General features: G+C 34.7%; 1 protein-coding gene across 4 annotated transcripts in view; it reads right to left on the bottom strand.

Moving 5' to 3' along the window:
• LOC122407504 (laccase-2-like) overlaps positions 1-27,857 on the bottom strand; it is a 577,870-nt gene that overhangs the window by 352,274 nt on the left and 197,739 nt on the right. For all 4 annotated transcript variants that reach the window (XM_043413765.1, XM_043413764.1, XM_043413766.1 and 1 more), the window contains exon 3: positions 159-363. In XM_043413765.1, coding sequence (XP_043269700.1) covers positions 159-363 — 205 coding nt within the window. The remainder of the gene's footprint in view (positions 1-158; positions 364-27,857) is intronic.

Below are 27,857 nucleotides of genomic sequence, written 5' to 3'. Positions count from 1 at the left end.
GACCTTGTGGAGGATGGGGAACCCTAAGGGGCGTCAAGGGAGATCGAGCGCCGACTTGAAATAATGCGAAAGTAATGCATTTTCCCTATCCTCGGTATACAATTTGAAAAAAAAAAATAGTTTGAAAATGTACTTGAGTGTTTGTATCAATACATTACCAGAAAGCGATACAATACTGTCCACCAAAACGGGTTCAATGTTCTCTCCATCAGTTGCTATAACCATAAGTCTGTGTTCCTCTACACTCAGCATAATAGGGCATGTCATAGTGCATGCATTGATCATACGGAAGCGATAACGATGGCCTTTTTTTACAGTGAATTCAGCTAGGGGTACATCAGTCGTGTTTCCAGAAACAGGATCCTATGTACAAAAAATAAATATATATATATATATACAAGCAATGTGTGAGTGAGAGAAAGAGAGAGAGTACATTATTTAGTTTGCGGTGCGGACGATGGGTATGATAGCACTACTAGTCAGTCTACGTAGAGCACCAGCGAACACGAGTCAAAATACTTTTTTCCAACATTCAATCTGTTTTTCTATATCAAGAGACTTGGTAGAGTCTCGGGACAAGTACATTGACAGCCCTGTCGTCTGCTGGCCCGAGGCTCGCCGAGTATACTTTCTCTAAATAAAACAATTCGCGGTGGTGGGGGTAAAACTGGTATGTCATTTTATAAAATTGCAGAGCTCAGGAGATTTTTTATAAATCAAAAATTGGTTTGGAGCCTAATTTTCAAAATCCCTTTCGAATGAGCACGAAACCAACACGATCAGTAGCGTGAATGCTGAGAAAAAACTTTGCACCGGCTCAAGATTATGCAAAAGTTATGGATTTGCCGTGTCTGTACAGAACACCATCAAAGGCCTCTTGATGCCAGCTATAACCCATTTCTATGGAAGCTCGAGTCCCGGGATCCCGGCTACAGAAATAATGAGTTGTGATTGGTCAGGATACTCGCTGTACCGTTCCAGCGGAATAAAGTTTATGAATATATACCTATATATACAATCCCATCAGTCAGCTGTCAGCTTTTGATGTTATAATAATCGGATTTCCGACATTACGAAGTGCGGGGTGAAATAAAAATATTTTTCATGTAATCAAGTGTTCAATATGTATTTATTTTATTCAAAATAGTGGTATGTAGTGTCATACATGCAGTGTATTACGAAAACCAGATATATAGTGACTTTGGCGTGATATATTGTTCAAGCATATATAGGACATATATTAGTTTAGTATTGGGAAATTTCTCCTTGTACAAATTCTTTGATTTTACGTTTATTTATGACATAATTTTGTTGCAATCTTGGTTCTGGTTCTTTAAACATTTTCAACGGGAGTTATGTGAGAAAAAAAAACTTTCACTCATTATAACCTCTCAAACGTTCTTTCCAAACAGAAAATTTATGTTGTGTAATTACATTATAAAAAAAATATGCGTGGTTGTATGTAAATGAATGCAAATAAAGTTTGAAAAACTTTGGTCAAGTAAGTGTCTAATTCAATGTATTGTTGTCATATTTCCTTTCATTTCGTTTGGCTGTGTTCACCGGTCCCTTTAATTTTCCCACCTCCTTAGCTTACAGTATATCCATACCAATTTCTATTCATTCTCTAGACAATTCGAGTGCCTTTCGTATTTTTATTCCCTTATATTGATTTCAATAAATTGGAAAATTCATAACAAAAAGTTTTCATGATTGCTTGTTTATACACCCGAGTTGTAGAAAAATCTTTGGGCCATGTAAGTGCATAGATATATTCACTTGAGTTATTGCATAATGAATTTGGAAATTTATTTCAATAAGTCATTGGGTGGTTAATTTTCGTGATATCAAAATTCGTATCTTCGAAATGCAATGAACACCTCTAAAGTGCGACAAAGTCATGAAGCGACATGTATGTTGAGTATTTCCAGACCATATTTGCGATTGGCATCATGGGTTGAAAAATTCATGTGTGTAAGTCTACGTCTGATAATTTTTGGATGTGATCAAATATTTTGTCTGCGTATAACCATGGAGACTAGGGTGCTTTTTTTTCAGCAACATTTTTTTTTTTCACTCCCATCTCGCCTTTTTGTAGGGAATACCTTAAAAAAAAATCCCTGAAAATTTGAGCCCTTAATATTAATTTTAAGTACTCGACCAAGGCGTACAAAGATTTCCCCTTTAAAATACACGTAAAGTTCGATTTTTCTTCTTAAAAGTTCTACAGCTCAGAGGCATTTAATGGTACAACCTTGGTCGATGAGCGGATTTATTCAGAATTAAATGCTCCACAAAAGTGTCCATTGTGGCGTAAGTGTAACTCGAACTGGCGAGGTCGTAGAGGTCACTCAACCCAATTTTTTCATGAAATTCTCGTTTTTTTGCCTCTATCTCGTAAATGACAAGAGCTACAGAAAAAATGGGAATGACAAACTTGGAGGAAATTCAATTTCCTACAAAAAAGTATTCAAGCACCAAATCGCTAACATCGATATTTCTTGAGATATTGGGCTTTTAAGTTGAGGTAGTATGGAATTTTCATGAATTATTGAGCTAAATTGTATAAGTTGTTAATTTATTATTCTTTATTGTCACTTAAATCATCAACTATTTATTTGTTAAGTTGCAAATGATTAAAAAGTTGAATAACTCAACGTTTTGAAACTGAAATTCGAAAAAAAAAACATTTTCAAAGTGCTTAGATTTTTTTTTTTACTTTTCACGAATTTTTCAATTGATTTTCCCCTGATTCTTCGAATTTATTTACCAGTCATTGAATACCGATAAAGTTCTAGTTGAAAATATGTTATATATAAGCAAGACAAGATATATAGATATAAAATAATATTGAAATATTTTGCGTATATACAACATATTTTCAACTAGAACTTTATAGGTATTCAATTACTGGTAAATAAATTCGAAGAATCAGGGGAAAATCAATCGAAAAATTCGTGAAAAGTGAAAAAAAAATTTTTAAGCACTTTGAAAATGTTTTTTTTTTTCCGAATTTCAGTTTCAAAACGTTCAGTTATTCAACTTTTCAATCATTTGCAACTTAACAAATAAATAGTTGATGATTTAAGTGACAATAAAGAATAATAAATTAACAACTTATACAATTTAGCTCAATAATTCATGAAAATTCCATACTACCTCAACTTAAAAGCCCAATATCTTAAGAAATATCGATGGTAGCGATTTGGTGCTTGAATACTTTTTTGTAGGAAATTGAATTTCCACCAAGTTTGTCATTCCTATTTTTTCTGTAGCTCTCGTCATTTACGAGATAGAGGCAAAAAAACGAGAATTTCATGAAAAAATTGGGTTGAGTGACCTCTACGACCTCGCCAGTTCGAGTTACACTTACGCCACAATGGACACTTTTGTGGAGCATTTAATTCTGAATAAATCCGCTCATCGACCAAGGTTGTACCATTAAATGCCTCTGAGCTGTAGAACTTTTAAGAAGAAAAATCGAACTTTACGTGTATTTTAAAGGGGAAATCTTTGTACGCCTTGGTCGAGTACTTAAAATTAATATTAAGGGCTCAAATTTTCAGGGATTTTTTTTTAAGGTATTCCCTACAAAAAGGCGAGATGGGAGTGAAAAAAAAAAATGTTGCTAAAAAAAAAAGCACCCTAATGGAGACATACAAAAATACAGCATTTTGCTTGCTTCAACATGCAGCGTATCTGTCACTTTTTTTCTTGAATGTGACATAATAAGTTTCAAGAATGTGGTTCATGGAATTTTGAAGTGGTTTGCCCCATAGCACCAAAGTTTGTATTACTGGTACGCAGCGAGTACCTATGAACTTTGATAGTCCTGTGAAGCGGTAGATGTGCCAATCTTTTTACTTTTTGGTTCCGACTGCAATATATAAACGAAGATACATGAAACAATTTTGAGTTCTGTTCACTTTGAAGTGCGCTGTCTTTTTTCCTTTTAGTTTTGGCATAATGAATTTTATGAATCGGTGGTAATTTTTTCTTTCTGTATCAAAATGTAGATGAATAAACAGCAGCGGATACTTGCAAACTTTGAAAATTCTGTGAATTGACATGCACGCTAGGTATTAGCACTTCCTATGTTTGATTATGAAATATGGATACTGAAGCGAAACACCGACTCGAGAACTTTATTTCAACGACATGGCACGCGCGAGTGTTTACAGCGGCGGCCATGTTGAAAAACTGTCACTTCGCGAAGCGGCGCTCGGGAAGCGAGGCGCTCAGCGCTGCTGCAATTTCGATTCCACAAAATTCCCTAGATTCGTGAAAGTCTTTATTTTATTCAATTTTAATTAAATAAACCTTTTCTTGTTCAGAAAATTAATGCGGATCATTAAAGAAACGTCTTTTGAACAAATGGGTGAAAATTTCAGGATAAAATTATTTAAATTTTTAAGTAAACTTCTCCTTGCGAGATCGAGTGCTCAGTGTGCATGCGCGATGACCTACTTTCCATAGGTACGTGCAATAGACGCAATTACGATTGAATAATTAATTAAAAGGAAATAAAAGCTTTGTTATTGGGAAAATCAATTAAAAATAAAGCAGAATAATTCAAAAAGACACAAATTGGGCATAAAGGCAATAAAAATTGATTTCATTAAATTTTATTAAATTCTCGCACATGCGCAGTGCGACTACGGCTCGACTCAGCCAATTGGGACCCACGCGGGGGAGTTAGCGCACCAATCAGAGAATTTAGAGTGGGAGTCCCTGGTTCGAGATTAAGTCGCGCAGCGAATCAGAGAAAGGGACAAAGTCCAAAAGTATTATGATCATTATTTCCTTTGTTTCAACGGGTATAAAAACCCGAGCGCAGAAGCTCCAGCAGCTAGTCTCGTCTCGAATCTCGCCACGCTAGGAGCCAGTCACGTCTCGAATCCCTGAGAGCTCGACTCGCATGCCATAACCAAAAGCCAGTCTTGCCTCTGGATCTCGCCGCGTGAACTCGCCCAAATTTCAAGAATAAAGAAACATAAAATTTTCGCTTATTTTCAAAATCGCTCATAAAAACAAAGAGCCAAATAACATCGCTGATATCCCACCCAGAATTCAAATAGAATAACACCTTTCCTCTCTCACGCTAAGAGGGCCGGGTTCATTCGATTTCGTTTGAACTCAAGATTCTTAGGTGAGAGTTTCCGATCTATCCAGGAGGGCCGGGACAGTTCGGCTTCGTTCTGTCTCAAGATCTCTGGGTGGATTCTTTTCCAACGAATCATTGTTTTCTGAGTGGCCATTCAATTAATTAAATTCATTAAAATTTATTAAAACCGACCAAGTTTCTTTATTCTCATAACGAGACAATTGCGAGTCATTTATTATTTTGAGCCAATTAAATTATTCCAAAAAGCGAAATATCTCACTAAAAAAAAAAAATCATAATTTGAATTATATCGAGTCAAAAGAGTGAGATCAACCACAAAAATCCACTCGAACAATCAATTTGTATTGTACAGAGTCAAAAAGTGAGTTTCTAAGAATTATAGCTCAATTATCAAATTATCAAGTGATCGAATTATCAAACAAAATTAATTAAAAATTTATCAAGACCAGCGTTGGCGAGAATTATTGAAAAATTATTATTGCAAGCGAAACTATCATTATTCAAATAAAAGCGAGGTTAAATTCATTGCGAAATTCATCATAATTAATTCTGCGAAAATTATTTTCTTTTTGTGTCGAGAAAAATACCGGAAATAAAATTTTACATGCGATTAAAATAAAGCGGAAAAACTCGATTTCAAATAAAAAGCCTTTATTTTTGTAATTTGGTTTAAAATAATTAAAAATTGAATAAAACATTTGTCATTTCAATCTAATTTCATTTTACTTTTGTTTTTCCTTCATGCCCGCTCTTCTTTATTATAGAATTGCTCGAATCCAGGCGTGACGGTGTGCACAAGCACGAACGTACCGTTACAATACTTACAATTAATAAAAATTGTAGAAGAATTATAGAATTACGATATGGATTACTAGTAATAAATAACTCAAAATAATGATAAATGATACAAGAAGTCAGCGATCGCCTATTTAGGAATGACATAAGAAGTTATGTTTTCAAAATGCAATGGACATATTAATAAATAAGCAATTCTGTTGGTCTTGACGCACTTCATAGTTTATCTTTTGTCCGGTTGAACCTTGATGGCTACATGCAGAGTTTAAAAATTTTGTGCATCGTCGTGGGTCTGTCAACTTTTATCTCTGGGTATGATAATACGAATGAAAAAGATTGCTTCAAAAAGTCCTTGGAAGCACGTTTTTTAATGAAATAAAAATTGCTAGCATTAGAATCAATAAACATATGTGAAAATTGCGAATTCTGGTGGACTTGGTGAACATTGTATATATTTTTTCTTTCTCCTTCTGTCAAATTTTAAGGAAAATCAATCAAAAAATACGTTTCATTGAAAAATCTTCATATTTTCTTTATTCACAATGATGTCATCAAAACTATTGAAAACAAAATTTATAAATGACGGGGGAAAATTCCACAATGATACAAAATATTGAAAAACCTTACGGAATATGATTTTAATCCCACAAAATTATGGACACATTCGAAATAGTTGAAAAATTGAGGGTATCACTTGAAACATTCGAAGAATATCAAACTGTTATAAATTGTACAAAACTTAAACAAAATCATTGGAGAACTTATTTTTAAATGTCACAATAGAAACAGTGGTCAACTTTAGAAAATCTTATTTAAGAATATTTTTTGTCGTTTAGAACTGCCATAGAAAAAAGATTTGATATCGAGCCGTAAAAATCCTCACTCGGAGAAAAAAAATTTGGACAATTACATTGATGATCGCCCGTTTTCTTATTACACCACAAAAAATGTAAACAAAACTTCTTAAATCACACAACAAAAATGATTTCGAACCGTAAGAAAATATCAAATATATTACAATCCTACAGCATTAGTGTATAATGTTCTTCACTAGTATACTGATTGTGCGGTATCAGTCTTTTTTCAACGAATCAGATGTTACAAGCCAAAATCATATCTCGGCCTCCACCCCGCTTTCCACCGTGCTCTTGGGTTCCTAATTGACAAAACATATTAGAGTACAAGGAAAAAAATCGCTGAAGTCCAACAACAGACCTGTGACGAAATATTTCCAGTACAATTTTGACGAAAAATAGGTCTTTTTTCGTGAAAACCAACGTTATAAGCCGAAAATTATATCTCGGCCTCCAACCCGCTTTCCACCATGCTCTTTGGTTCTTAATTGACAAAACATATTAGAATACAAGGAAAAAAATCGCCAAAGTAGCACAATTTTGACGAAAAATAGGTCGTTTTTCGTGGAAACCAACGTTATAAGCAGTAAATCGTAAATAATTCATAGCAATTTAAATTAAAATTATATATTCATTAAAACATAAATAAGGAACTTTCGAGAAAAAAGACGTGATATCAAACCATAAACTTCCCCTAGGGAAAAAAAGGTTGGGACAAGTACATTGATGGTATCGTGTTTGCTGATAATTCCATCCATAAAAAAAAACTTGGAAATCGATGCCTCATTCTTCTTATTTGATTCGAACAGCTAAATCAATTGAAAAAAATTCCATCTAATTTACGTGCAGCATTAAAATTTATCATATCAATTCGAGGGCAAGTATTTTCTAATGAATTGAAAAAAGTTACCACTTGAATTACGTGCAGCACTAAAATTTGTGATATCAATCGGTGGACAAGTGTTTTATTAGTAACTTCAAAGTTCAACATTATGGAATTGTTCTAAGAAGCTTTTAAATCCAAAAATATCACATGCAAGCTAATCATTTCTTGCTCTATGGTGGCAGAGACTTATAAGAAAATCGATTCTTTTCAGACTTTCATGAGCTTCTGATATTATTCATAATATTCGACGTCGATTGGATCGTTACAAATTATGTTTAAATATGAGTTAAAAGTACTTGTCCGGCCCATCACTATTTATTAAAATAAAAATCAATCATAAAAAAACGAAATTGTACGGCAGAATCCGGTTAAAAATGTATTGAAATGCGATTTATTATTAGTTTAATGTTCTTAATAATAGTATAGGTTAGTTATACCGAATGAAATTCGTTCGCTGGAAGAAGTGAGAAGTAAAAATTGCCGTCATTCCAATACAAACTGGGGAGTTATTTTTGGAAACTTGAACATATTTAATGTGCAAAATGTTTTTTATTTTATACTGTCTTTTTATATAACGCTCTCGGCGACCTGGCCTAAATGCTATCATGCGTTGATTCCAGCTGCCTTTCAAGAGACGCGGTAGCGGCTCGACGCCAAGTATTAAAAGGAAAAACTGCAGCGCAAAAGAAAAGCCAGCGCGAGCCCTGCCGCTACTCTTATATACGCGAATATGCCGGTTTTATGACGTCACAGAATTTTCAAATGGCTCTCACAAATAAACCATTTCATAAAAGAACTTGAAAATTTGTGACGATTTTTTTTCGATTTTTCTCTTTCCATTGGTCTTTGTTGCAAGTAAATCCGTCCAGTAAATCCTGAGATATGTAACGTTAGGGATTTAAAATCCATCATTTCGGGATTTTCATTTTCTTAGAGACAGAGAGGCGTAAGTTACGCTTGTTTACATTTGGACTTACGTCCTTTGCACGATTTCTTACTTTTGTCACACTCTACGTCACGCACTACGCTGAACGCGGCTACCCCCTCTCCTTCTGCGTCGCCGAGCGAGAGAGACAGAGAATGGGCGCACAGCGGGGGCAATACCAGCTCCTGGTTTGCGCATAAAATATGTATATAATTATATAATATATATTTTATTTATTAATATTAATTAATAATAAAATATTATTATAATAAATATTTTATTATAATTAATATATAATATAATATATATATTATATTATACAATATATAATATAAAATGATAATATTATAATAAAATAAAAAAATTGAATAATACGAATAACATTAAATAATAAATAATAAAAATAAAAAAATATAAAATTCTGGTCGACGCCGCTGGATTTTTCGAGGATGTCTAGGGCGATAGCTCATGGGTTTTGGAGGACTAGATTCAGGTACATTCTATCGCGATTTTCGATTTCTAGGTGGACGACTCCATAGTTTTTTATGTCCAGATATATTCCTCCATGGCTTTCGTCGTCTAGGTATGTTTTTTCATGGTTACCGAGGTCTGGGTCGACGGCTCCTTAGTTTTCGATGTCCAGGTATGTTTCTCCATGGTTTTCGTGGTCTAGGATAATTCCTCCATGGGTTTTGATGTCTAGGTATATTCTTTCATGGTTTTGAATGTCTGGACATGTTCCTTCATGGTTTTCGTGGTCCAGGTATATTCCTCCATGGTTTTCGATGTATGGATATGTTTGTCCATGGTTTTCGTGGTCTAGGTACATTGCTCCATGGTTTTCGTGGTCTAGGTAGATTCCTCCATAGTTTTCGTGGTCTAGGTAGATTCCTCCATGGTTTTCGTGGTTCAGGTATATTCCTCCAGGGTTTTCGATGTCTGGATATGTTTTTCTATGGTTTTCGTGGTCTACGTAGATTCTTCCATGGTTTTCGTGGTCTAGGTATGTTTCTTCATGGTTTTCGCAGTCGAGGTCGACGGCTCTACAGTTTTCAATGACCAAGTATGAAGGACCACGAAAACCATGTTCCTTCATGGTTTTCGTGGTCCAGGTATATTCCTCCATGGTTTTCAATGTCTAGGCATGTTTCATCATGGTTTTCGTGGTTCAGGTATATTCCTCCATGGTTTTCGATGTCTGGGTATGTTTCTCCATGGTTTTCGTGGTCTAAGTTGATGGTTCCACAGTTTTCGATGGCTAGGTCTGAGTTTCCATAGTTTTTGTTCTCTAGGTATATTTCTTCATCATTTCCGCGATCTAGGTCGATGACTCCATACTTTTCGATGTCTAGGTATGTGTCTACATATTTTTCAATGTCTAGGTATATTCCTCCATGGTTTTGGATGTCCAGGTATATTTCTTCATAGTTTTAAATGTCTACGTATGTTCCTTCATGGTTTTCGTGGTCCAGGTATATTCCGTCATGGCTTTTGATGCTAGGTCAACATTTCCATAGTTTTCGACGTTTGGTTATGGTTCTCCATGGTTTTCATGGTCTAGGTCGACGGTTCCATTGTTTTCGATGTCTACGTCGACAGCTCCATGGTTTTCGATGGCTAGGTATATTTCTCCATGGCTTTCGTCGTGCTGGTATGTTTTTTCATGCTTTTCGAGGTCTAGATCAACGGCTCCGTAGTTTTCAATGTCCAGGTATGTTTTCCCATTGTTTTCGTGGACTAGGTTGACGACTTCATAGTTTTCACTATTCCGGTCCATAGCTCCATAGTTTCCGATGTTAAGGTGAATTTGTCCATGGTTCCCGATATGAAAGTCAATGGCTCCATAGTTTCCGATAGTGTGGTGAGTTTTTCTAAGGTTTTCGATATCTAGGTCGTCGGCTCTATAGTTTTCGAAGTCTAGTTTGGCGACTATAGAGTTTTCGATGTCTAGGTGGATGCCTTCGTATTTTTCAATATATATTCGACAATTTTATATTTCCCGATATTTAAGTAAACGGTGCAATGGTTTACGATATATTTCCTCATAGTTATCGATATCTAGATCTGCGATTTAATAGTTTACATTGACGAGGCAGGTTCAGACGTTACAGAAGACCATGAAAAAATATCACTGGACACCAATAACCATAAAGCTGTGGTCTTAGACATTGAATACCATGGAAACATCTCCTTGGACATTGCAAACCATTGACAGTATCCATGTCAACATGGAATCCATGAATGAGATGAAGATAGTTTCAAAAATCATTTTTCCAAGTAAACAAGTGGAGCTTTTCAAAAAAAGGAATAGAAAATGAAAATATCATCCCATTGCATAGGAATTTCCCAATCTTTCATTAGAAAATTCGATTTGCTGAATGGATAATCAAAATCGTCACCATTATTGCTTGTAAAAGGTTTCAACTCACATGAACATAACCGCACAGTTTTCGTTCGTCTACATAGAAAAATTGGCTGTGTCGATTGCTTTTGGCACATAGAGAAAAGCACTCAACTTGAAACAAATCGTTTTAAAAATTTTCGTCGAAGACGAGGAATGTATTTTTTCTCTTAAGTAAATATTGTCACGCCTCTAAAAAATCAGCTAAGTTAGAAAAAAAATAATTGACAAAGTAAAAAAAGAACGCCAATTATTAAAAGGTCGCGACCGTAGTTTCCAATAATTTTCTATATTTGCATTATCAATAAAAAACTTCAAAATATAAAAAAAAAATGAGATCGTTTTCTGAAGTTGACAAATATAGTGAATGAAATACGATTCCTATATAGTTGTCACGTCTCGCAAAAAGAAGTGAAATCAGTAAATATTAAAACTTCAAAAAGTAAAAAAGGCACGCCAAGTATTAAAAGGTCGTGACCGTCGTTTTAAATGATTTTCTATATTCGCATTGTCAATAAATAAATTTAAAAAAATGTTCAACTGTGAAAAAATATGAGATCTATTGTAACATATACAGTGAATGAATTACGTTTCCTGTAGGAATTCTGAATTTTGGAAATAAAAAAAAATGAGATCATTTTCTAACGTAGCCAAGTACAGTGAATGAATTAAGGTTATTGTGGAATTCATTCGTGTACACTTTTAGCCCTAATCCCTCACTTATTCAGAAAAATTTTCCAGCAAACGTCACAGAGCAACAAAGGTTTCTCGAATGATTCTGCAATTATTAAGAGATTATCATCTGTTTTTATGCTAGCTCGGATTATAAACTTAAAACAGTTTACGCGTACAAGTGCATGCATTGTATCTATACGATGAACTGCACAAATTCATTTTCAACATTACACACAAGCTTGGCGTGCATGGTTTTCAATCGGAAGCTCGGCGAAGGAATGCCTCATCCGTCCATATATTTGAAGAAAACTTGATGATCCTCTCATGTAATTGTTTTTTAATTTGCCATCCCTTTTCCATCCAACTATTTTATTGAGTAGTTCGACGTGAAATCCCGCGCTGTGTACACAAAGAAAAATATCTATTCTTGACTAGTTTGACTGATAAATTCATTACTCCAAATGTTTCGTATTCAACGCGTTTTCTTTTCTCAAATCAATGTTTACACAGCTTACTTCTTTGTTCATCCATTTCAATACTTGTGTAATTCATCCAATCATCTGCCCATTTGGTAAAAAAAGAGTGTACGGACAAACGAGTGAAAGTGACGCGTGGATAAATTAAAATGCGTATGGGCATGAAAGAATGGCCGTATCTATCCGTACAAGATAAAGGCATATAAAGGGATTGATTGATTTCATTTCTTTATCCGTTCGTTTAATTGTTCAATTTTATCCACAAATTTCACCCATCTGTGTTGTTTACCAAATCATTATATAACAGGGCCCCTCTTATTTTATTGGGGGATCGGTTTTTTCACACTCGTTCATACAATTCTAATTAATTTTTGTTTTCATAGTAAATTTGAACAATTGTATCTTCCCGAGCTTCCGATTGAAAACCATGCACGCCAAGCTTGTGTGTAATGTTGAAAATGAATTTGTGCAGTTCATCGTATAGATACAATGCATGCACTTGTACGCGTAAACTGTTTTAAGTTTATAATCCGAGCTAGCATAAAAACAGATGATAATCTCTTAATAATTGCAGAATCATTCGAGAAACCTTTGTTGCTCTGTGACGTTTGCTGGAAAATTTTTCTGAATAAGTGAGGGATATAAAATAACAGGTATAAAAGAGTTATGAGAACGCGGAATCTGAATTTTGGAAAATTCTATGCAGCAATATTATACAATGTTAAGCGATTTTCACACAGTAATTTGTTTCTTTTTATTTTAGTTAAAAATTCGCTATCGCCGATTATCGATAACTGGATTTCGCTCGCGGTTCTAAATTATATTATATTTTAACTTGTTTCAGAATTAAAATGACAAAAATTCAAATAATTTGATAATACAGAATGTTGAAAGTCCAGATGCAAAAAAATTGTAGTGAGACGAAGTCAATAATGTAATGCAACATAGTAAAGAAAGTGAACAACGCGGACTTTAGAATTCTACCTAGCAATGTCCGTGCGAATCCAGCGATGTCGTCGGCAGGAAAGGTAAGTAGGTAAGGTGGGTATAGGTAAGTAACCTTTTGATTGATTTTTTTTTATTTTTGTTTTGTTTTTGTGCTTGTTTTTGGTTTTTTTTTGTTTTTTTAGGATTTTTTACCGTATTATTTTGGGTTTCAGGGTTCTGGGAATTGGAGAGGATTTAGTTCAACTCCGGCATATCCGCTGCGTTTTCCCCACTCGGTCCGGACGATGGTGTTAGAGAGACCTCTACGAGAACTCGGGCCAATGACGATCGCGGAGGAACGTTAACGCTTCGCTTTGTAAGAGGGACGGTTTGAATGCGCTTCCATAGGGTTACGTCACTGACCACCTTCGGCCTTTTTCGCGGTGGTTCTTCTCGCGGCCCCTGTTTTCTCTAAAGCCTTCAATTCATTAATAATCTCCTGAAAGGCGCGATCTGGAGGAGGGAGCGGTTGTGACATAACCCGGTCGAAGAGATCGTCAAACTTATCTTTTGACTGCACGTAGATGAGGAAGGATTTAGGTAGAAGAGCTTTCGGAGGCTGAGAGAGAGAGGTTGTAGAAATTTGAACTCTGACGCGTGGTTGTTGTTATGCTGGCTATGGTTTTTTTTATTGTTCTCAGTCTGGTTGTTGATTTGAAATACCTTTTGTACTTTCTTAAACTTAGAGAAAAACTCCTTGCAAATCGGAGCACTTGGAGGATCGCATCCCGTCCGGGTGACGGTTACGTCCGGGGTGTTAGAACTCTTGTAGAGTCGTCGTTACGCACGCATACGGTTACTCCGGTTATGTTTTTTGGGCATCGAAGATGTGAAAATAAAACTGTTGAAACTGATTTTAATTATGTTACGTCCCGAGAGGGAAGATTAGGTGGGGACGCACAGTCGCCGATTTAGAGAGGCAATGTGTACTTTTGAGTACCGCTGCCGGTGAGTCTTCCTTAGGACTAGTGCGGCGCCCGAGGACACACGTTATATTTTCAGGTATACGTGACCTTGTGAAGACGCTGTGCTCGTGAATTAGAAGAGGTTTCTAATCACGGAGCGGTGTCGAAGGCTTCACGAAATAAGTGTTTGCGATGATATTTTGTTCACTATAAAATATTGTAACGGTACGTTTGTGCTTGTGCACACCGTCACGCGTGGATTCGAGCAATTCTATGTTAAAGAAGAGCGGGCATGAAAGAAAAACAAAAGTGCAATGAAATTAAATTGAAAGTAACATATTATTTATTAAATTTTGAATATTCATGGATCAAATGACAAAAATAAATGAATTTTGTTTTGCCTGTGAATTGTGTTTTATTAGATTTTATTTCGCATGAATAATTTTATTTCCGGTATTTTTCTTGATAATACTTAATTTTTATTGAAATTTCGCGATAATCCAATTTTTCGAAATTATAATAATTATTATCTCGCATGAAGGAATTCGTTTTTAATGTCAAATTTCTAATATTTCTCGCAATTATAACAATAATAATCTCGCCAACGCTGGTTTTGATAAATTTTTAATTAATTTTATATGATATTTGATAATTGAGCTCTAATTCTTAGAAACTCACTTTTTGGCTCGATATAATAAAAATTTGATTGTTCGAGTGGATTTCTTGCTGATCTCACTCTTTTGACTCGATATAATTCATATATTTTTAGTGAGTTAAATTGGTTCTGCATAATTTAATTAGTTCAAAATAATAATTGACTCGAAATTGTCTCGTTTTGAGAATAAAGAAAACTTGCTTGGTTTTAATAATTTTGAAAGAATTTGATCACCACTCAGAAAACAATGATTCGTTGATGGAAAAGAATCCACCCAGAGATCTTGAGACAGAACGAAGCCGAACTGTCCCGGCCCCTCTGGCGTGGAAAGGTAGGAGTCCTACCCAAGAATCTTGTGACAGAACGAAATCGAACTGTCCCGGCCCTCCTGGATAGATCGGAAACTCTCACCTAAGAAACTTGAGTTCAAACGAAATCGAATGAACCCGGCCCTCTTAGCGTGAGGAGGAAAGGTGTTATTCTATTTGAATTCTGAGTGGTATAATATCGATGTTATTTTGCTCTTTGATTTTAGAGCGATTTTTAAAATGAGTGAAAAATTTGATGTTTCTTTATTCTCGTTTTAATGGCAAGTACACGCGGTGAAATCCGGAGGCAAGACTGGCTTTTGGTTATCGGCATGCGAGTCGAGCTCTCAAGGATTCGAGACGTGACTGGCTCTTTGTCTGCTCAGTGAGCGTTGTTGCTTTAGCGAGTCTAGCGTGGCGAGATTCAAGACGAGACTAGCTCCTAGCGTGGCGAGATTCGAGACGAGACTGGCTCACGGAGCTTCTGCGCTCGGGTTTTTATACTCTCTCGAACAAAGGAAATAATAATAATAACGCGCTTGGACTTTGTCCCTTTCTCTAATTCGCTGCGCGACTTAATCTCGAACCAGGGACTCCCACTCTAAATTCTCTGATTGGTGCGCTAACTCCCCCGCGTAGGTCCCAATTGGCTGAGTCGAGCTGTAGTCACACCGCGCATGTGCAAGAATTCAATATAATTCAATAAAACAGTTTTTTGATCAATTTTAATTCATTTTATGACTTTCTCCATTATTTTGTTTTATTTTCTATCAATTCTGTCCATAAGATTATTTTTATTTTATTTTATTCACAAATTTGCCGAAAGTCACGTTCTTGCACGTGCCTGTTGAATGTAGGTCATCGCGCATGCGCACTGTGCACGCACGATCTTTCAAAGAAAAGTTTTCTTAAATTTAAAAATGATTTTACTCTGAAATCTTCACCCATTTATTCAAAATATATTTTTCTAACGATCCGCATTAATTTTCTGAACAAGAATAATATTATTTAATTAAAATTGAATAAAATCAAGAATTTTGCGAGTCTAGGGAATTTTGGTGAAGCGAAATTGAGTTGGCAGCGCTGAGCGCCTCGCTTCCCGAGTGCCGCTTCGCGAAGTGACAGGTTTTCAACATGGCCGCCGATGTAAACACTCGTGCGTGCCATGTCGTCGAAATAAGTGTTTAAGAGTGTGTTTCGCTTCAATATATTGATGAATTTATTGATAGACTAGAACACTTATATACACTTGAAATTGAAATGTTTTTACTACGTATTTTTGAGTTAGCGATTTAGACAGAGTTCTCCTAAATGATTTGGATTAGAAAGGGAGAGTTCTCCGATCTTAAATGTTTCGAGGTTCGCTGCTAATTGACTGAAAACTAGAGTCTTTTTGACTTGGTCGGAGTTAGAGGATGGATGCTGTATAGGGGAGTTTTTCTACCATAAAAAAAAACTTGGAAATCGATGCCTCATTCTTCTTATTTGATTCGAACAGCTAAATCAATTGAAAAAAATTCCATCTAATTTACGTGCAGCATTAAAATTTATTATATCAATTCGAGGCCAAGTATTTTCTAATGAATTGAAAAAAGTTACCACTTGAGTTACGTGCAGCACTAAAATTTATGATATCAATCAGTGGACAAGTATTTTATTAGTAACTCCAAATTTTGACATTATTAAATTGTTCTAAGAAGCTTTTAAATCCAAAAAAAATCACATGAAAGCTAGTCATTCGTTACTCTATGGTAGCAAAGACTTATAAGAAAATCGATTTTTCTCAGACTTTCAGGATCCTTGGTATTATTCACAAAATTCAACGTCGATTGGATCGATACAAATTATGTTTAAATAAGTGTTAAAAGTACTTGTCCGGCCCATCACTTTCCGTTTAATTTGTTTATCCAAATAAAAATCAGGGCTTGTCTAGAACTGATGGTTCACAAGTCACAAGTATTCATGCAGAGGGAATTGAGAGAATTATCTTCAAGTAATTTTTACTTAGTTGCACTAATTCAATAAAAAACGGAAACAAATTATTCCGCAATATACGAGGGATTTTATTCTGCATCGATAAATGAAACAAATTGTACATAATATATATGTTCAAGCTTCCAAAATAACTTTCCAGTTTATATTCAATGATGTCAATTTTTACTTCCTACTTATTCTTCCAGCGAACGAATTCCATACGGAATAAGGACTAACCTATACTATTATTAAAAGCATTAAACTAATAATGAATCGCATTTCAACAAATTTTTAACCAGATTCTGCCATACAATTTCGTTTTTTTATGATTGATTTTTTATTGAATGAATAGTGATGGGCCGGACAAGTACTTTTAACACTTATTTAAACATAATTTGTATCGATCCAATCGACGTTGAATTTTGTGAATAATACCAAGGATCCTGAAAGTCTGAGAAAAATCGATTTTCTTATAAGTCTTTGCTACCATAGAGTAACGAATGACTAGCTTTCATGTGATTTTTTTTGGATTTAAAAGCTTCTTAGAACAATTTAATAATGTCAAAATTTGGAGTTACTAATAAAATACTTGTCCACTGATTGATATCATAAATTTTAGTGCTGCACGTAACTCAAGTGGTAACTTTTTTCAATTCATTAGAAAATACTTGGCCTCAAATTGATATAATAAATTTTAATGCTGCACGTAAATTAGATGGAATTTTTTTCAATTGATTTAGCTGTTCGAATCAAATAAGAAGAATGAGGCATCGATTTCCAAGTTTTTTTTTATGGATGGAATTATCAGCAAACACGATACCATCAATGTACTTGTCCCAACCTTTTTTTCCCTAGGGGAAGTTTATGGTTTGATATCACGTCTTTTTTCTCGAAAGTTCCTTATTTATGTTTTAATGAATATATAATTTTAATTTAAATTGCTATGAATTATTTACGATTTACTGCTTATAACGTTGGTTTCCACGAAAAACGACCTATTTTTCGTCAAAATTGTGCTACTTTGGCGATTTTTTTCCTTGTATTCTAATATGTTTTGTCAAATAAGAACCAAAGAGCATGGTGGAAAGCGGGTTGGAGGCCGAGATATAATTTTCGGCTTATAACGTTGGTTTTCACGAAAAAAGACCTATTTTTCGTCAAAATTGTACTGGAAATATTTCGTCACAGGTCTGTTGTTGGACTTCAGCGATTTTTTTCCTTGTACTCTAATATGTTTTGTCAATTAGGAACCCAAGAGCACGGTGGAAAGCGGGGTGGAGGCCGAGATATGATTTTGGCTTGTAACATCTGATTCGTTGAAAAAAGACTGATACCGCACAATCAGTATACTAGTGAAGAACATTATACACTAATGCTGTAGGATTGTAATATATTTGATATTTTCTTACGGTTCGAAATCATTTTTGTTGTGTGATTTAAGAAGTTTTGTTTACATTTTTTGTGGTATAATGCGAAAACGAGCGATCATCAATGTAATTGTCCAAATTTTTTTTTCTCCGAGAAAGGATTTTTACGGCTTGATATCAAATCTTTTTTCTGTGGTAGTTCTAAACCACAAAAAATATTCTTAAATAAGATTTTCTCAAGTTCTCCAATGTTTCTATTGTGATATTTAAAAATAATTCTCCTTTCTCCAATGATTTTCTTTAAGTTTTGTACAATTTATAACAGTTTGATATTCTTCGAATGTTTGAAGTGATATCCTCAATTTTTCAACCATTTCGAACGTGTCTATAATTTTGTGGGATTAAAATCATATTCCGTAAGGTTTTTCAATATTTTGTATCATTGTGGAATTTTCCCCCTTCATTTATAAATTTTGTTTTCATCTGTTTTGATGAAATCATTGTGAATAAAGAAAACATGAAGATTTTTCAATGAAACGAATTTTTGGATTGATTTTCCTTCAAATTTGACAGAAGGAGAAAGAAAAAAATATATATAATGTTCACCAAGTCCACCAGAATTCGCAATTTTCACATATGTTTAATGAATTCTAATGCTAGTTGTTTTTATTTCATTAAAAAACGTGCTTCCAAGGACTTTTTGAAGCAATCTTTTCCATTCGTATTATCATTCCCAGAGATAGAAAGTTGACGCACCTACGTCGATGCACAAAATTTTCAAACTCTGCATGTAGCCACCAAGGTTCAACCGGACAAAAGAAAAAGTATGAAGTGCGTCAAGACCAACAGAATTGCTTACTTTTTAATATGAGCATTGCATTTTGAAAACATAACTTCTTATGCCATTCATAAACAGGCCATCGCTGACTTTTTGTATCATTCATCATTATTTTTTATTATTGATTATTATTTATAATCCATTTCCAAATCCTATAATTCATGTATAATTTTTATTATTTGTAGATATCCATATTCCATAATCAAAAAAAGGAAGTACTAATACCTGGCATGCATGTCAATACACAGAATTTTCCAAATTTGCAAGTATTTGCTGCGATTTATTCATCTAAATTTTGGTACAGACAGAAAAAATTACCACCGATTCATAAAATTTATTATGCCAAATCTAAAAGGAAAAAAGACAGCGCACTTGAAAGTGAACAGAACGCATAATTGTTTCATGTATCTCATTCATATATTACAGTTGGAACCAAAAAGTGAAAAGATTGGCACACCTACCGCTTCGCAGGAATATCAAAGTTCATAGGTATTCGCTGCGTACCAGTAATACAAACTTTGGTGCTATGGGGCAAAAAACTTTAAAATTACCCGAACCACATTTTTGAAACTTATTATGGCATATTCAATAAATAAAGTGACAGATACGCTGCATGTTGAAGTAAATCAAATAGTGTAAAAAGTGACAGACAGATACGCTGCATGTTGAAGTAAATCAAATAGTGTAATTTAGTATGTCTCCATGGTTATACACAGACAAAATATTTGATCACATCCAGAAATGATCAGGCGTAGACTCACACACATGAATTTTTTAATCCATAATGTCAATCGTAAACATGGTCTGGAAATACTCAATATACGTGTCGCTTCATCATGTTGTCAAACTTAAGATGTGTTCATTGCATTTGGAAGATACAAATTTTGATATCACGAAAAATAAGTAACCAATGACTTATTGAAATGAATTTCCAAATTCATCATGCAACAATTCAAGTGAATATCTATGTATTTACATGGCCCAAAGATTTTTTAAAACTCGTGTTTGTAAACAAGCAATCATGAAAACTTTTTGTTATGAATTTTCCAATTTATTGACATCAATATGAGGAAATAGAAATACGAATGTCACTCGAATTGTCTAGAAAATGAATAGAAATTGGTATGGATACACTGTAAGCTAAGGAGGTGGGAAAAAGGGCCTGGTGAACACGGCCAAACGAAATGAAAGAAAATATGACAACAATACATTGAATTAGACACTTTTACTTGACCGAAGTTTTTCAACATTTATTTGCTTTCATTTACATACAATCACGCATATTTTTTCTATAATGTAATTACACAACATGAAATTTCTGTTTGGAAAGAACGTTTGAGAGGTTATATAATGAGCGAAAGTTTATTTTTCTCACATAACTCCCGTTGAAAATTTTTGAAGAACCAGAACCAGGATTGCAACAAAATTATGTCATAAATAAACGTAAAATCAAAGAATTTGTACAAGGAGAAATTTCCCAATACTAATATATGTTCGATATAACAAACACTCGCGAACCGATTGCGATGAGCGTAAACTAACCCACATGGTTTTCACAAAACTTACATAACATTTTTTTTTTATAGTCATATAAGAATTTTGAATCGAATTCATACAGCTCGCACTATTTCTCCGAAATTTTATCATTCAGATCGCTGTTGCTATTAATTTGCTCATGCCATCAAAAACTGACAGATGGCGATGTACTATATATCACGTCAAAGTCACTATATGTCTGGTTTTCGTAATACTGTATGACACCACATACCACTATTTTTAATAAAATAAATACATATTTAACACTTTATTAGATGAAAAATATTTTTTTGTCACCCCGCACTTCGTAATGTCGAAAATCCGTTTGTTATAACATCAATAACTGACGGCTGACTGATGGTCTTGTATATATATTCATAAACTGTATTCCGCTGGAACGGTACAGCAAGTGTCCTGACCAATCACAACTCATTATTTCTGTAGCCGGGATCCCGGGACCCGAGCTTCCATAGAAATGGGTTATAGCTGGCATCAAGAGGCCTTTGATGGTGTTCTGTACAGACACAGTAAATCCATAGATGTGTTAGTAACTTTTGCATAATCTTGAGCCCGTGCAAAGTTTTTTCTCAGCAATTACACCACCGATCGTATTGATTTTGGACGCAATCGAAAGAGAATTTCTTAATTAGCTGAAAGTTCAATTTTCAAAGTCGTACATAACTCATAGGCTTCGCAATTAAAGAAAATCACATGCCAATTTTACCCCCACCACCGCGAATCGTTTTATTCAGAGAAAGTATAGTCTCGGCGAGAGCCTCGGGCCAGCAGACGACAGGGCTGTCAATGTACTTGTCCCGAGACTCTACCGAGTCTCTTGATAAGGTTTTTCAGTTTGGATTGGTTAATAGGTCGTAAAGCGAGTGGTCTGACTTGGTGATTGGATTTGAATATGAGGGAGACTTTTCCGGAGATATGATTGGAGGAAAAGTCGCGCGAGATTTTCTCAGAACTAGGGAAAGTGTGTTGAATGGGGTTTCTAAGATCTGCACGTGTTCCACTTGAATATGGAGCATGCGTTTTCGGGATTCGTGAGGAACATAACTTTCGAAACGCAGATGTGGAGTTTTCGCGTGAGTTTGGAAAATGTTGGGTAGGCTAATAACTTGGAGATAAGGACTGTTTATTATTTCCAGTACTGGTCCTGTAGTTTTAGTGGCGACTGAGAGTCGCGGAGCGTCTGGGGTGCACCTGCGTTTCGAAGAATTTGGGAAAATGGAAAGTTAAAGAAAAAAAAGGGTATGCGATAGCATCCAGAGTCTTACAGGATGTATCGGTTTACAATCCATGTATTATTCTGGGGTGGTTCATCACTGTAAAAAAAATCTGTATTGGAATTAATATAAAAGTGTAGGAAGTCTTTTTACAGATACCGTTTATTAATTTTAATATTGTCGTCTGAAAATCAATGCCCTGCTTTTGGAATGTCTAATAATCGTTTAGTAATATCCCAACACTTAAGTACTGGAAAAATCATATACACTGTAAAAAATTTCTGTATGAAAATTAATATACATGAATAGGAAGTTCTTACGCGGACACGGTGTTGTTAATGTAGCTAAAGATACATCGAAAAAAATATTATTTTATCAATTGAAAAATTATTTTTCACTACCCGTGATGGTCATCACAATTTCTGGTACCTCTAGAATCATTTTATTTGAAGAAAAATTCCTACCTACATGGGGGATTCGTTCCGATCTACCTACCTACCTACATATTTCTAACTACGCACGCTACCAACTACACTACCACGACATTGGTAGATGTAAGCCAAAAAGGCATTATATAAGTTTTGTGACTTAACTCTTTAAGTTAGAAATGTTTCGTCTGCACCGATTTTGATAAAAATTGGTATCCGAAAGTTTTTGGAGTCGCTTACTACGAATCCGATTACGGATTTTCAAAATTTTCTAAATTAAAAATGGCGGATTTAATGACAGACTACTTGTTTGAAAATCGATCCAATTGGCCTGAAATTTGTTACTTTTACGGGGTCACTATTCACAAATCTGGTATAGATAGTTTTTTATTTAAAAGAAAAAAAAACAACAAACAAATTGAAAAAAAAATTGGATTAGTGTTCTGTGTTCTGCTCTCCGTGGATGATCTTGGGAACTACGAATTTGTATGCGAATTGGAGTAAAAATTGACAGGATTTGTAATTGTCAATAACAAAAACCCTAGAGTAATCACTTTCATGGGCATAGATCCACTTTCTTCTTTTTTTGACCGCCATTTAGAATATTCAGAAAACTAGCATCGAATTCATAATTATGCAGCATCCTCGGAAACTCTCAAGTATTTATTGTTATGAGCGTATTAAATCCATTTTTGAAGTTACGAATTTTTTAAATTTGACATCGAGTTCAGAAATCGACGAAAATTGCGTTACTATAAAAAAAGTCGGGACTGAAAGGATTAAAAACTTGATTACGAATCCGGCATTAGATTTTTAAAATTCAAAATGACGGTATCAATATGGTGGCAGTCAAATTCTAAAATCTCCTCAATATTTTTAAAACTCTGAACCTAGGGGTTTGCGGTGTTACAATTACAAAAAAAATGTGTGGCAAATCTATTGAAGAGTTCATAATATAATTTTTGACCGTGTATATTAATTTTTGTTTCTTATTCTCGTTTAGCATTTTTGAAAGGTCATAGTTGGAACCACAAATCGCGCATATGCTGAAATTCAACTTCATATGTATATCATTTCCCAAACACCTGCAAATAAATTTCAAAGTTGTACTGTATTTTTAATGTTTTGTTTCCGACAGGTGGATTCATATACAAATGTTGTAATTTCCAATTAACAATATGGGATATTACATCACTAGTTCGAAAAATTCTCAAACCTGTTTTGAATATTGATTATCATGTATTGTAAATTTCATACCAGTTATAGGAATGTAGAATACTGTTTTAAATTTACCACACAAGTATATTAATTTTCATTTCATATACCCAGTTTGTAAAGTTCATACACCGCTGTATTGTAAATTTCATAACATTTTTTACAGTATGTTTCTGCCACCATAGAGTAACAAATGACTAGCTTTCATGTGATTTTTCTTGGATTTAAAAGCTCCTTAGAACAATTTAATAATGTCAAAATTTGGAGTTACTAATCAAATACTTGTCCACCGATTGATATCATAAATTTTAGTGCTGCACGTAATTCAAGTGGTAACTTTTTTCAATTCATTAGAAAATACTTGGCCTCGAATTGATATAATAAATTTTAATGCTGCACGTAAATGAGATGGAATTTTTTTCAATTGATTTTAGCTGTTCGAATCAAATATGAAGAATGAGGCATCGGTTTCCAAGTTTTTTTTATGGATGGAATTATCAGCAAACACGATACCATCAATGTACTTGTCCCAACCTTTTTTTCCCTAGGGGAAGTTTATGGTTTGATATCACGTCTTTTTTCTCGAAAGTTCTTTATTTATGTTTTGATGACTATATAATTTTAGTTGAAATTTCTATGAATTATTTACGATTTACTGCTTATAACGTTGGTTTCCACGAAAAAGGACCTATTTTTCGTCAAAATTGTGCTGGAAATATTTCGTCACAGGTCTGTCCTTGGCGACTTTTTTCCTTGTACTCGAATATGTTTTGTCAATTAGGAACCCAAGAGCACGGCGGAAAGCGGGTTGGAGGCCGCGATATGATTTTCGGCTTATAACGTTGGTTTCCAAGAAAAAATACCTATTTTTCGTCAAAATTGTACTGGAAATATTTCGTCACAGGTCTGTCCTTGGACTTTAGGGATTTTTTTCCTTATACTCTAATATTAAAACTTCAAAAAGTAAAAAAGACACGCCAAGTATTAAAAGGTCGCGACCGTAGTTTTAAAAATGATTTTCTATTTTTGCATTGTCAATAAAAAAATATGAAAAAATTATTATCTATGGAAAAGTATGAGATCTATTGTATCATATAGAGTGAATGAATTTCGTTTCCTGTAGGAATTCAGAATTTTCGAAATACAAAAAAAATGAGATCATTTTCTAACGTAGCCAAGTAAAGTGAATGAATTAAGGTTCTTGTGGAATTTTCGTGTACACTTTTAGCCCTAATCACTCACTTCTACAGGAAAATTTTCCAGCAAGCGTCACAGAGCAACAAAGGTTTCTAGACTGATTCTGCCATTATTAAGAAATTATCATCTGCTTTTATGCTAGCTCAGGTTATAAACTTGAAACATTTTACACAATATGATACAAGAACCTTTTATAAAGAAAAGCGCAAATACGTGTACAAGTGCATGCGTTGTATCTATGCGATGTACTGCACAAATTCATTGTCAATATTACACACAAACTTGGCGTGCATGGTTTTCAATCGGAAGCTCGGCGAAGGAATGCCTCATCCGACCATATATTTGGAGAAAACTTGATGATCCTCTAATTTAATTGTTTTTTAATTTGCCATCCCTTTTCCATCTAACTATTTTATTGAGTAGTTCGACGTGAGATCCCGCGCTATGTACACAAACAAAAATGTCCATATTCAATAAGTTCGACTGATGAATTCATTACTCCAAATGCTTCCTATTCAACGCAATTTCTTTTCTCAAATCAGTTTTTAGACAGCTTACACGTTTGTTCATCCATTTCAGTACTTGTGTAATTCACCCAATCATCTGCCCATTTGGTAAAAAAATAAGTGTACGGACAAACGAGCAAAAGTGACGTGTGGATAAATTAGAATGCGTATGCGCATGAATGACTGGCCGTATCTATCCGTACAAGATTAAGGCGTATACAGGGATTAATTCGTTTCATTTCTTTATCGGTTCGTTTGATTGTTCAATTTCATCCATAAATTTCACCCATCTATATTGTTTGCCAAATCATTATATAACAGGGCCTCTCTTATTTTATTGGGGGATCGGTTTTTTTCACAATCGTTTATAAAATACTAATTAATTATTGATTTCATAGTAAATTTGAACAATTTTCTCTTTCCGAGCTTCCGATTGAAAACCATGCACGCCAAGTTTGTGTGTAATATTGACAATGAAAGTGCAGTACATCGCATAGATACAACGCATGCACTTGTACACGTATTTGCGCTTTTCTTTATAAAAGGTTCTTGTATCATATTGTGTAAAATGTTTTAAGTTTATAACCTGAGCTAGCATAAAAGCAGATGATAATTTCTTGAAAATTGCAGAATCATTCTGGAATCCTTTGTTGCTCTGTGACGCTTGCTGGAAAATTTTCCAGAAGAAGTGACTGCTAAGGGCTAAAAGTGTACACGAATGAATTGCACAGGAACCTTATTTCATTCACTGTACTTGGCTACGTTAGAAAATGATCTCATTTTTTTTTATTTCCAAAGTTCTGAATTCCTACAAGAAACGTAATTCATTCACTGTACATGTTACAATAGATCTCATGATTTTTCATAGTTAGAAATTTTTTCATATTTTTATATTGACAATGCAAAAATAGAAAATCAGTTTTAAAACTACGATCGCGACCTTTTAATACTTGGCGTGCCTTTTTTACTTTTTGAAGTTTTAATATTTACTGATTTCACTGCTTTTTGAGAGACGTGACAACTATATAGGAACCACATGTCATTCACTGTATTTGGCAACTTCAGAAACCGATCTCATTTTTTTTTTATATTTTCAAGTTTTTTATTGATAATACAAATATAGAAAATCATTGGAAACTACGGTCGCGACCTTTTAATACTTGGCGTTCGTTTTTGACTTTTTCAATTATTTTTTTTCTGAATTCCCTTATTTTTAAGGAGCGGGACAATATCTATTTAGGAAAAAAAATACATTTCTCGTTTTCAATGAAATTTTTAAAAATGATTTGTTTCAAGTTGAATGCTTTTCTCTATGTGACAAAAGCAATCAACACTATTGTACAGCCAATTTTTCTAAGTAGACGGACGAAAACTGTGCGGTTATGTTCATGTGACTTGAAATCTTTTACAAGCAATAATGGCGACGATTTTGATTCCCATTTTAATCTTACACCTGACTTTTCTCGGAAAATATTGCTCGGATCAAATATTGTGTGCAACAAACCTTTTAGGGGTTGAAGGGGGACGTTTGATAAAAATTGATTTGTGGATCCAAAATTCAAAATGGCGGCGTTATAATGGCCGACATGTTTTTTTCGAATGGAAACATAACTTTTTTTCATCACCAAAGAATTTTTCAGCGCAAAACCAACAACTTTTGTTGGAAAAATTTTTTGATTAAGTTGACATTTTTTAAGTGAGAACATCATTTTCAACTATTTTAGAGGTATCCAGGATGCACCGCGAAGAGATCTTTAACGTACCAACTGCAAGTGCGTTTGCGTGTGCGTGTGCATATGCGTGCATACGTGGAGGTGCATGTGTGTGTGTTTTTTATTTTCATTTTATTTTTCAACTTTTTTTAAAAAGAAGGGCATGCAATGCCTTTATGCCCATAGGTACGAGCTCACAAGGATTAGGTCTCTGCGGTTCGCCACTACCGCAGTATTTTCGGACTCCAAACCCTCCTTGTGAGTGTACTCTGATCCCTCCCTAGAGATGTTCAAAGATCCCTCCATTCATGTTTAAACATGCCTGAACTCTTCTCTCAAAACCATCAACTGTGCGTAGGAGAACATCTCTCGGGATCGCACGGCAGGCAGTTCTTATCCGCTCCTTCATGTTCTCTCGTGTTGTTGGAGCTTGACGGTAGACAGCGTCTTTTAAGTACCCCCACAAAGAGAAATCAGGAGACGTAAGATCTGGTGACCTTGGAGGCCAATTTACAGGACCGTCTCGACCAATCCACCGTTGACCAAATGTTGTATCCAGATGATTTCGAACAACATGAGCCCAGTGAGCGGGTGCACCGTCTTGCTGAAACCACATCTGTTGACGTGTTTCCAAATCCAGATCTTCTAGCAAAAGAGGCAGCTCATTTTGTAGAAAATCAAGGTAACGGACAGAGTTCACATTTCCCTCGAAAAAATGGGGGTTTATTAATTGCCCGTTCACAATACCACACCATACGTTCAAACTCCATCGATGCTGGTGATCGATCTGTCTCAACCAATGTGGATTCTGATCAGACCAATACCGAAAGTTCCATCGGTTCACTTGACCACGGTTGTTG

Source organism: Venturia canescens, chromosome 3, assembly GCF_019457755.1.
Source record: "Venturia canescens isolate UGA chromosome 3, ASM1945775v1, whole genome shotgun sequence".
Lineage (NCBI taxonomy): Eukaryota > Metazoa > Arthropoda > Insecta > Hymenoptera > Ichneumonidae > Venturia > Venturia canescens.
Note: the sequence above shows the minus strand (reverse complement) of the source record. Positions and strands in the feature narration are given on the sequence as shown.